General features: G+C 41.7%; 1 protein-coding gene across 1 annotated transcript in view; it reads right to left on the reverse strand.

The window, feature by feature from the left end:
- CTNND2 (catenin delta 2) overlaps positions 1–5314 on the reverse strand; it is an 80884-nt gene extending 75570 nt beyond the window's left edge. The window contains exon 1 of the mRNA XM_017496951.2: positions 5215–5314. Within this exon, the coding sequence (XP_017352440.2) occupies positions 5215–5314 (100 nt within the window). The remainder of the gene's footprint in view (positions 1–5214) is intronic.
- Between the last annotated feature and the right edge of the window lie 6490 nt (positions 5315–11804).

Genomic DNA, 11804 nt, shown 5'->3' on the forward strand with positions numbered 1-11804 from the left:
ACGGGCTTTTGGGTGATTAGAGGGGAGGACAGGAGTGTGATTTGGTGTAACTGACATAATACAAATTGCTTGTCAAATTTCCTCTCACTTGTCTGCAGAGTGCAATAGTAGGAACATTTGCACAGAGAAAAATAAATGTCTAAACATGCATTGGCACAGGCAGTGCACAACTTTCAACCTAATGAAAGAAACCTACCGAATGAAAATGTAAGACCTGTCAAATGTGTTATGATAACTCTCCAGTGCGAAGGAGATATCACCCTCCCCACAGACACATGGGCAAGCCTGTGAATTTACTCCAGCCAGGAGGTGTCCTGACCATCTCCCCTGCATTGTAGGTGAGTGTGTCTATCCCTCATTATAAGGCTTCCTGAAATTCCTTCTGAACTTTCCTTCTGGAAATGCTATTCATTCTCTAGGCACCCAAACCCACCCCTTTGTGCATGGAATGTGTCCAATAAATAGCTGGGTTTCATATCACTTGTGCAAAAGCAATATAAAAAGTACTTTTTCCTTAAGGGGAAATATCTTACCATGTATATGTCCTGGGGGTTAGTAATTTCATTTAAATACTAACTTCATCAGCCAGAAGCACTTCATTGTTTTAGTGAAGAGATATACTGTTCTGTCCATGTTGCTACATACAGACTACTGTTAGCAAATAATAATGGAGATATTTCTGGTGCAGGCTCATAGTAGTACCCAACAAATTTCAATGAAAGAGTCTAGCAAATTGAACAAAATGCTACTTCAATAATCTGCTCCTGGAAACTTGTTTTTAAAATGGTTTAGAGGATATAACTGTGTATGTATGTTTTAGCCCACGGAATTTTAACTGGACGCCCTTTCTTCTTTCCTTTCTACCAGTTTCTGGTATATTTCCTTACGGTTTCAAGCTATGTTCTTTTTCCACCCAGATCTATTTGTCCCTAGGCCTTGAGACCCAGAATCGATAAAACCTTCCCTGCAAGAAACACACTCAGAAGTGTCCACTACCTTAGGTCCCAGTGAAAACAGGTCCAAGGAGATACCGCGTTATGTTCAATGTTTCCCTTCGGTTAACTCCCTGGCTCTTATCTTTCCACAATGATTTCCTTTACAGTTTGCATCTACTGCTACAAATGGCTTATAAATAGAGCATCAGAAGGAGAAAAACCAATAATAGATAATTTACTCAAAATTACCTTGCTGTATTTAGTTTCATTATAATTAAAAACTAATTTTAAATGAAGTATATTTTGGAACCAGAACTCTGTAACATGATAACTCTCACACATATACCCATGGAGAGACAGAATATGCAAATGGGCAGTGGCCAGAAAATGCATAGAAACAGAACTTTGACCCACAACCTCAGCATCCTGCCCAGGAAACCAACCCCTTGTCTATAATAACTCAGGAAGCTAGCTTGCTGCATGTAAGTCTTGCAGAAAGGCAGACTGCTATCTCTATCCAGAACCCCTGTACCATTTGGCCCCAAATGGCCAAGACTTGATTGATAAATGAAAGCTTCCCTAGTTTTTGTCTCTGCTTCCAACTGAGGACCAACCAGAGAAGGCCAAGTATATACCCCGATCAATCACATGGGGAGCTCTGCTTCTGGTTGGCTCATAACTTCTCTGTGCTAACAGCTTCCAATTAGGGCACACCTGAAGCTTCCATTTTCTCTTTTATAATATTTACCACTCTTCTGCCTTTGAGTCTTTGCCAAAACACAAGTGACAGTGACCAACTCCCTTGCTATAGCAAGCTCAGAAGAAAGAGCCTTTGCTTTTCTCTTCTGGTTGTTTATTTCCACAAAGCATGCCCTACCAGAACAAAAGCACATTCATTCTTAAGTAAATTGCCTAGACTGGCTAGTGGATTTCCTTCTCAAGGGTCTCAAAGAGACTCTTTATTAAAAAGTACTGCCATCTCTAGGGTGCAGTATATTTTCCCAATTGCCAGAGCTCTAGTGGGTACCTATGAAGCTTAGATCATGCAGAGAGATATAAGAGTTAACTCAAATAGAAGGTAATTTTGGATTGGGATCAAGCAATTAGCTATACTGGAATTTGGCCAGGGCAATAAGCATATAAAAATGGAGACACAGCTTCATGGTTAATTTTAGTTGCCTTGTTGGAATTTGAGATAAACTGACATGAACCTTGGCCTTCATTAGCTACACTGTAAGCCACTGGTTCAATCTCATGCATTTGGAACTTCTCTTGATTGTATCTACATCTCTTAGAAAAGAAGTGAGGAACAGAAAAATATAGACATTTGAGACTAATAAAGAAGTCTGTAAGATACAAAAAGTCTTCTAATAACTGGGAAATCAGGATTGCAAAAGATTTTTCATAAGAGTTGAGTCATCTCCTCTAATTTTTAGAATTAGTTTTCTTTTTTTAAAGCTATAGATCTTGGAATGCCTGTTCGCTATAAACTTAAAGCATGATTATCAACTAACTGTTCATTAAACAAATATACATTGATAGCCTGGCATTTTGTTGGCCTTGGACTCATTCAAAAGGCAAACAGGAGTGACATGATCAGACTTCGTGTCCCAAAGCAACTAAGAATAAACTTCAAAATAAAATTTGATTTTAAAAATGCTAAACTTTTGTTTATTGCTTCTTCAGGATGTAACAGTGGGCATTTAATACGCACTGTGCCCTGCCATGTTTATCTTCTATGAGCTCCCTCACACTTAAAGCATGCACAGCAATCCCAGTGTTTGTGAATATGCCAAGGCCGGGGCTTGGTCTTTGAGAGCAGAGAGTCCATTATACTTTCCATACCAAGCTGGGGTGGAAGAATTGAAGGGGGTGTATAGGTGTGGACTCAGAAGCCAAAGGGCTGTTAAATGGAAATAAATTTCAGATCACTGATGGTTTTGTACTACCTGTGTTTCTATTTCTTCTCCATATCATCTGGCTTTTTTCCCATGATAAAACAGAGCAATTCTTGAGATGCATACATACTTTCAGTTCATGGAGAACTAAAACTATGTACCCCCCAACTCAACTCTCTGCCCAATACTCTCCTCTCACATACACAGCTGGACAACAAATTTACATGCAGATAGAAATGGTCTTAATTACCCACTGTTCTCATTAACATCACTTACTATTCCAAGAGATTCTTGCCAATGCAAATAACTTAATTGTTCAATCCAGAAACTTGTAGAAAAACCCACTGACTCTTACATGGAAAGTAACAAAAGACGGTTTGTGCCCTAAGACTTACTGAATTCCTGTTTCTACCAATCCTGAATGGTGGCAAGTCTTAGCATTGGAAGATTCACCTTAAACCAGGCTTAATTCTCCACAAAATCTCATCTCCCTCCTCCAAGGTACTGCCAGAGCTGCCTTGAGTGGTATCCCCCTTACCACAGTAAGAAATCAATTCAGCTGTGTTTCAGCAATAGGTTGTGTTGATGATCTTTATGGAGGCAGCCTTGGGCACCATGAAGGACCACTTTTTTTCACTAGAAACTCAAGCAGATAAGGGCATTTGAGGCAGTTGCTAGCTGGCCTTTCCTTAGTAACACTAGAAAAATTATTGAATAACCCTTTGGATTTGTACACTTTCATTAGTAAGGCTTATTTTTGGTCTGTGTTCATAATGCTTTTTCTTTCCCATGAGTTGATTTACTTGTTTGTATTAGAACAAATACGATTTATATAGGGCAGTGGCTAGTTCAGCTTTAGATTTAATCAGAGTCTTTTAAAGACATGACTTAATGTAGGCAATTTACTTAAAGTTTCAAAGAGAAATTACAATAAGAAAAGGATGACAGACGTGATTTGCTGTAAGCTCACTGCTAGGCTGAGTTAATCTCAGATGACTAATCAATTTGGTCTCATCTGAAGCTTAAAGTAAAGGTGCTTTTCTCTTTTCTTTTCTAATAATTTTCCCCCCAGGCTTTGATGGTTTTGTATGCAGAGGCAAGCTTATCAGAGAAGTTGGGGACAAAAAAAAAGTTTACATTATGCTATGAATGAAACAGATGAATTTCAGTGTCCAAAGGAGGGGATTGAGCTCTTTGGAATAAAGCAAAGCATATTCAATACTGAAGAGGGAATTTGACTACATTGGATAATGTACTAAATTCCTTCCTGAGAATCCTCATCTCAAAGGATTTGCTGAAAAATGTATTAATATGTTTTCCCTGAGATTTTTCATGGTTCATTGAGACACCAAGAGATGGCTCTTTTCTGGCGTGCAGCATTTAGACCTGCAGCATTTAGACCGTGCAGTGCTAAAGGATATTAAAGAAACAAACTGTTACCTTGAAAGATACAACCCCACGGAGGAGGTATATGCACGGGTGGCAAAATGTGTCTGATCTTCTACGTTGTGTTCATGTGTGTGAATTTGTTTAAGGCAAGTTCGTTTTGGTAATTAAAGCTTAAGAATTCTTGGCAGTTTTTTTCCTCTTAAAATAAAGGAATAACAAAACTGGCTCTCTCTTTTTATCAAACTCTGCACATGTGTAGGAGAATATAATTACAGGTACTTGGGATTCCACCTTCTGTGTCATTGCAGATTGCTCTTTAGTTGCCAACACTTTGCTTCATTGTTCCATTATTTACCAGTGGGCTTGTTCGAAGAAGAGAGATGTGATGCCCAAATAGAAAACCTTGTTGAAAGGAGTAAGTTGCTTTTTGGGAAAAATTAAGCATCTGCATAAAAAAGATTTGTGCCTACAATGAAATGAAAGAAAAAAAAAAGGGTTTTGGAGAAAAGGCATCATCACAATCATCACAAAGGCTGGAGATAACTTTAAATATACTGAAAATGTTTAATCTCTTTTTCACAGAACAGAGGCACTGCATAACCTTTGCTTGGGAGCCTCCATGGAACCAAGAGAAGCCCACAAAAGCACTGAGGGTAAGACCAGCACCACAGCTACTGCTATGAAGCACGAGGGCAATGACAGCAGTGAGTCTGCTCAGGGCCTGCCAAGTTCCAAGTATTTTTCTAAGTACTCTCCGTGTCTTCAGTGATTTCTAGCAACAGCCCTAGGAGGTCAACACTGCAGTTCTTTCCATTTTAAACATGAAGACACAAAGGCACAGAGACAGTAAGTAACTTACCTAAGGGAGTCAAGCTAGAAAATGTACAACGATGCCCAACGCTTAGCCCGAAATAAAAGGTACGCAAGAGGAAAAGAACTAGCAGGAATATTAGAGATGGCAAGGGAGAAGTAAGAAGCACATTTCCTGTTACCTTCATCAGAGGCTCCCTGCAAGCCCCACATTACTGTTTGGTCCGCTGGGATCCCCTCCCCTGCCCCGCCTTCCCGCCAGTCCCTACACTTGTCTCCCATCGCTTTCATCTCCCAGCTCCTCCTCGCCTCCAGCACTTGCTGTTTGCTGGGCACTGCTGCAACTGAAGTTTTTGAGCATTTTCTCCGTGAAAGTCGAAGCCTTGCTATAGAGTCAGCGTGGTTTAACGTTTTCTGAATGACTCCAGGACTCTTTTGGGAGCATCATTTATTTTCCAGTTTCATAAGAATATTCTCATAAAAAGCTTCTGTTCCACACTTAGTGGTTCTAGATAGTTCCACGCGTGTGTTTATACATTTCCATCCTCTCCTACTGCCTGTTTATTTCTGGTTGATTATTGTTAAATGTTCTCTACTGTTCAGTGTTCAACTGAGAGCCCTGACGGGTTTTCTGAGAGCAATGTATGGGCCTCCTGGCAGCTCCTCTGTCCCTGGCTGAAGCAGGGCAATGCCAAGGGTCCTATTTTCCACCTGGCACGGGACTGCTGGCTTGAAGTGTGGCAGGACTGAGTTCATTTCTTTATACCACAGGCTTGATTGAGGAATGAATGAAGTAAAACAGTTGGAGAAGGTAGGGCTAAGGACATAGGTACTGAATGAGCCAGGCTCTCTAAACAAGTTGTGTGGAGTCTTAAAGAACTCATTAGAATGGCATAAAGGTTACTTTAAACTTAAAAGAAACCTTGTTTGAGCTTCCCTCATTGACTAAAGGCTAGGCTTTCTGGATAATGCAGCTGCCATAAATCCCCTCTGAGGAGGCTCCAGCCAAGGAGGAGAGACTGACCCTTAGCCCTGGGGTGAGAAATGTCATAAACCAAACTTTATCAGAACTGCCACACCTCCCTTGCCCTAGAAGCCCATTTGTTTCCACAGAAGCCCTATCTATCCACCCTTTCCCTATGAAGCTGGAGTGTAAACCGTTATTCAGAGCTGTTTAGTGAGTTACCCATTACTGAGTCCTCCCGTACACTGGTGAATAAACCTTGTCTTTTCTCCTGTGTCTGTTGTCAATTTATTTGCAGTCTCCCAACAGGACCTAAGTTAGTAGAGGAATGCCTGGAGTCTGGAGCTGGGTGTGCTGGGGCATGTGCTATCCAAGGTAGCCAGCGCTCTGGAGGTCGGCTGTGACTGGGGGTACTGGGCTAGGTGGTCTTTGGCTCAGGTAAGGAGGAGCAAGGGACAGAGAGAACGAGCTGCTACTGGCCTACACCCGAGGTCCTTGTGGGTGGCGAGTACTGCCATGAGCCACATGACCGATCAGGCAGGGTTGGGTCACGGTGGGATCGCTGTGTGTGCTGAGGACACAGGAGGTCGACCTGCAATACAGTTGGGCTTGAGCTGATTTCCTGGCTGCAGAAGAAAATCCCATGGTCACGGCACATATGATAGTGCAAGTTCTCAGATACACTCTCTTGTGAGTGCTGCATTCCAGTCAGTTCTCGTGTGTAACTGCAACACGCAAAGACCTGGATCACGGAGATGGCGGTGGGGGTGTCTCCCATCATCAGGCTTTTGCTAAGCAAATGTTTGAATAAAAGTTAGATGTCTAAACAATGACTTTTATTTCTGAGAATAAATCTTTCACATTTCAATACTATTAATTAATCTTTCTTAAGTGGAGAATCCAAGTAGATGCCTGGCACTGAGTCACAATATGTAGTGGTGCCTTGAATCTAGAATCACTTAGTTAATGTTCATTGACTGATTACCTTAGATTTCTGCTAAGGAAATATTGAAAAATGAGATGTAGAAAACCAATGGAAATGAATCTGGGAAAAATTTTAGTGTTTAGTATATAATAAAACCTGATGTGATGCATATAGCTCATTTCAAAATAATGACATATTTGTCCCTCCAAATTGCTAATGTATTTTTAAAAATTATTATTTTATTATTATAATTTTTAAAAACTGAGGTCTCACTCTCTTTCCCAGGCTGGTCTCCAATTCCTGGGCCCAAGCGATCCTCCTGCCTTAGCCTCCTGAGCAGCTGGGACTATAGGCATGTGTTATTGTGCCCAGCTTGCTTAAGTATTTTAAATTCATGGGTTCATTGCACAATCTTAAGAGCACTTGACTTGAGTTTTTAAGGTCCTAAGAAGTTTTGTAAATAATAATTTAGAGCTCAGTGAGAAGCAGCTTCGTATGTGTGGAAAGAGCAGTGACATTCGTAAGAGGAAACGGCTGGACTAGCTAGGGCTGACACTCTGTAATGCAGATACATGATGCTCAGCCTGGGCTGTGTATCAGAATCCCCTGCAGGGCATCTGGAGATAGACGGAAGCTCAGACCACATGCCAGAGACTCAGATTCAGGAGGCTTCAGGTCTGGTCAGGGCCAGTGTCACTCTTATGTCTGAAGGTGATCTCACACTGAGGACCTTTTTTTTTCTTTGAGATGGAGTCTCACTCTGTCACCAGGCTGTAGTACAATGGTGTGATCTCGGCTCACTGCAACCTCTGCCTTCCGGGTTCAGGTGATTCTCCTGCCTCAGCCTCTCAAGTAGCTGGGACTACAGGGGTGCGCCACCATGCCCAGCTAATTTTTGTATTTTTAGTAAAGACAGGGTTTCGCCATGCTGGCCAGGATGGTCATGATCTGCTGACCTCATGATCCACCCGCCTTGGCCTCCCAGAGTGTTGGGATTACAGGCATGAGTACCTTTCATTTAATCATTTGTGTGTGGAACCCAGCCTTGTGCTACGTTGCTGTGACGTCCATTTTGGTTTCATTGATAAAGTAAGTAGGAAACAAGAGAAAGCAGTAAGTTTAATGAGGAGTGTATTGATTCATCTAATGGGGTGGGTTGTTGATATGGTTTGGCTGGGTCTCCACCCAAATCTCATCTTGAACTGTAGTCCCCATAATTTCCATGTGTCATTGGAGGGACCCAGTGGGAGGTAATTGAATCATGGGGGCAGGTCTTTCTCGTGCTGTTCTCACAACAGTGACTAAGTGTCATGAGATCTGATCATTGTAAAAAGAGGAGTTCTCCTGCATTTAAAAAGAGGAGCTGCTCTTTTTGCATGCTGCCATCCACATAAGATGTGACTTGCTCCTTCTTGCCTTCCACTGTGATTTCAGGCCTTCCCAGCCATGTGGAACTTTAAGTCCAATAAACCTTCCTTTTGTAAATTGCCCAGTCTCAGGTACATCTTTATCAGCAGTGTAAAAATGGACGAATACAGTAAATTGGTACTGGTAGAGTGGGGTGCTGCAGAAAAGATATCTGAAAATGTGGAAGTGACTTTGAAACTGGGTAACAGGTAGAGGTTGAAACAGTTTGGAGGGCTCAAAAGAAGACAGGAAAATGTGGGAAAGTTTGGAACTTCCTAGAGACTTGTTGAATGTTTTTGCCCAGAATGATGACAGTGATATGGATAATCAGGCCCACGCTGAGATGGTCTCAGATGCAAACGAGAAACTTGTGAGAACCAGAGCAAAGGTAACTTTTGGTATATTTTAAAAAAGAGAGTGGTAAGATTTTGCCCCTGTCCTAGATATGTGTGGAACTGTGAACTTAAGAAAGATGATTTAAGGTATCTGGTGAAAGAAGTTTCTAAGCAGCAAAGCATTCAAAATGTGACTTGGGTGCTGTTAAAGGCTTTCAGTTTTATAAGGGAAGCAGAGCATAAAAGTTTGGAAAATTTGCAAAGATGTGACAGAAAATAAAATCCCGTTTTCTGAGGAGAAATTCAAGTCAGCCGCATAAATTTGCATATGTCGTGAGGAGCTGAATGTTAATCCCCAAGACAATGGGGAAAACATCTCCAGGGCATGTCAGAGGTCTTCGCAGCAGCCCCTCCCACCACAGGCCTGGAAGCCTAGGAGGAATAAGTGATTTCCTGGACTGGGCCTAGGGTCCTCATGCTGTGTGCGGCCTAGAGACTTGGTGATCTGCATCCCAGCCTCTCCAGCTGTGGCTGAAAGGGGACAATGGGAAGCTCAGGCCACAGATTCACCCCAAGTCTTGGCAGCTCCCATGTAGCGTTGTGCCTGTGAGTGCACAGAAGTCAAAAACTGAAGTTTGGGAACCTCTGTCTAGATTTCAGATGTATGGAAACGTCTGGATGCCCAGACAGAAATCTGCTATAGGGACAGGATCCTCATGGAGAATCTCTGCTAGGGCAGTGTAGAAGGGAAATGTGGGTTGGGAGCCCCCATACAGAGTCCCTACTGGGGTACTGCCTAGTGGAGCTGTGAGAAGAGGGCTACCATCCTCCAGACCCCAGAATGGTAGATCCACTGACAGCTTGCACCGTGAACCTGGAAAAGCCACAGACACTCAATACTAGCCTGTGAAGACAGCTGGGAGGGAGGCTACACCCAGCAAACCTGCAAAGCTACAGAGGCAGGGCTGCCCAAGACTATGGAAACCTACCTCTCACATCAGCACGACCTGGATGTGAGACATAGAATTAAAGGTCATTTTGGAGTTAAGATTTGCCTGTCCCACTGGATTTCAGACTTGCATGGGCCCTGTAGCCCCTTTGTTTTGGCCAATTTCTCCCATTTGGAATGGCCGTATTTGCCCAATACCTCTACTCCATTGTATCTAGGAAGTAACTAACTTGCTTTTGATTTTACAGGCTCACAGGCAGAAGAGACTTGCTTTGTCTCAGATGAGACTTTGGACTGTGGACTTTTAAGTTAATGCTGAAATGAGTTAAGACTTTGGGGGACTGTTGCAAAGGCATGACTGATTTTGAAATGTGAGAATATGAGATTTGAGAGGGGCCAGGCATAGAATGATATAGATTAGCTGTGTTCGCACCCAAATCTCATTTTGAATCACACAATTCCCATGTGTCATGAGAAGAACCTAGTGGGAGGTAATTGCATCATGGGGGCAGGTCTTTCTCACGCTGTTTTCACGACAGTGAATAAGTCTCACGAGATCTGATCATTTTAAAAGAGGAGTCCCCCAGCACAAACTCTCTCTTTTTGGCTGCTGCCATCCACCTCAGATGTGACTTGCTCCTCCTTGCCTTCCACCATGATCGTGAGGCCTCCCCAGCCATGTGGAACTGTACGTCCAATAAGCTTCTTTTTTTTTGTAAATTGTCCAGTCTCAGGCATGTCTTTATCAGCAGCATGAAAATGAACTAATACAGTCTTGTAGATCATCCATACTACAGAGCTGGGGTTTTAGCTACAAGCAGACAAACATCATGACTCTGTTGGAAATCTGAAGGCAGAATCACCATGATTTCCCATTTCATGCCAGTCACAGGAATTTCTGAAAATAGCTTGGGCCAAAATCATGTTGTTTATAAAAAAAACTGTGGCATACAGAGCTACATATAAGATTAAAAAATCATTCACCCACTGCCAACTAAGATTCAAATGAATGAAGAAAAAATCAATTTATAAGAAAAAGTATCACAGAAACTGTTTTTGAAATATGTCTGTATATATAGATATGCCCATACACATGAATATATATATATATATTCACACCATATTTATATGTGAAATTGTAGTTTTTTTGAGCCTCCCTAGGATTTGAAGAAGAAGGAAGAAGTAAAATATTTTTTTTCTGCAAAACAAGGAGAGCTTGACTACAAGATGTCTAATGGTCCTCTATCAATTAGATTTATATCTTCTGGAAGCATTTGCCTCTCTGCAGGCTATTCTCACTTCTAAATGTTTGACAGAGTCTCCTGCCAAGCCATGCACACAGCTGAAAAATGGAAGATAAGTTCACAACCACAGCATTTGCAGGATGGCTCAAGGGGAGGTAGCTACCCTCACTGTGTTTACAAAGGTACTAGCAAAGAAGCATTTCCATTCATTTTCATTGTAATATATACCATGGATAAATAACTTGGCACTGCAAATATGGGCCCCTAAAACAGTTTCATCCTCATGGAAAGCTGATTAAGACAGAATGACTAGGTATGTGGTCCTGTGCACAGGGACTCATCAAGTCCCAGAAGCCGTATAATAAAGGATGACTACACACACACACACAAATTACTTGACAGATGAAAATTTCAGTAGTAAAATGTGACCATCTGGAATAACGAGCCTAAAGAAACAAAAGTAAGACAAATGATACCCAACACGAGGGTCTAGACTAGTGGATGGAAATTCAGACTTCTCATTAGTCTCAACTGATTGGCCCTCTCCCCATGTCACATATTTTTTCCTGGGGTGGATAAACAGCCAAGATGCCTCAACAGTAGTGGCATGAATAAATCTGTTTCAGTTTTGCACTTAAACAAGTAAGAGGAACTTAAAACGACTTCACATGATGACCTGCAGTCAACCTAAAATAATCTGAGCATGTGCGGTCATATAATTTTCAGTAGCATCCACACAAAGAAACAACATTACCCCTTGTCTTCTTTATTCCAAAGTAAAAATGAAGACAATCATGTAAGAAACCTGTCTTTGGTTAGTCAGCCAAGAAATGCTTATCTACCTGTGGATAGACATTTTATTTTAAGATGAGACTTCCTGTAGATGTTTCTGTACTTAGAAGATTAACATAATTGGACCAGGACTTACTACCTTTTTTTTTTTTTTAT

The sequence above is a fragment of the Cebus imitator genome, unplaced genomic scaffold (genome assembly GCF_001604975.1).
Source record: "Cebus imitator isolate Cc_AM_T3 unplaced genomic scaffold, Cebus_imitator-1.0 Scaffold226, whole genome shotgun sequence".
In the NCBI taxonomy this organism is placed as follows: Eukaryota; Metazoa; Chordata; class Mammalia; order Primates; family Cebidae; genus Cebus; species Cebus imitator.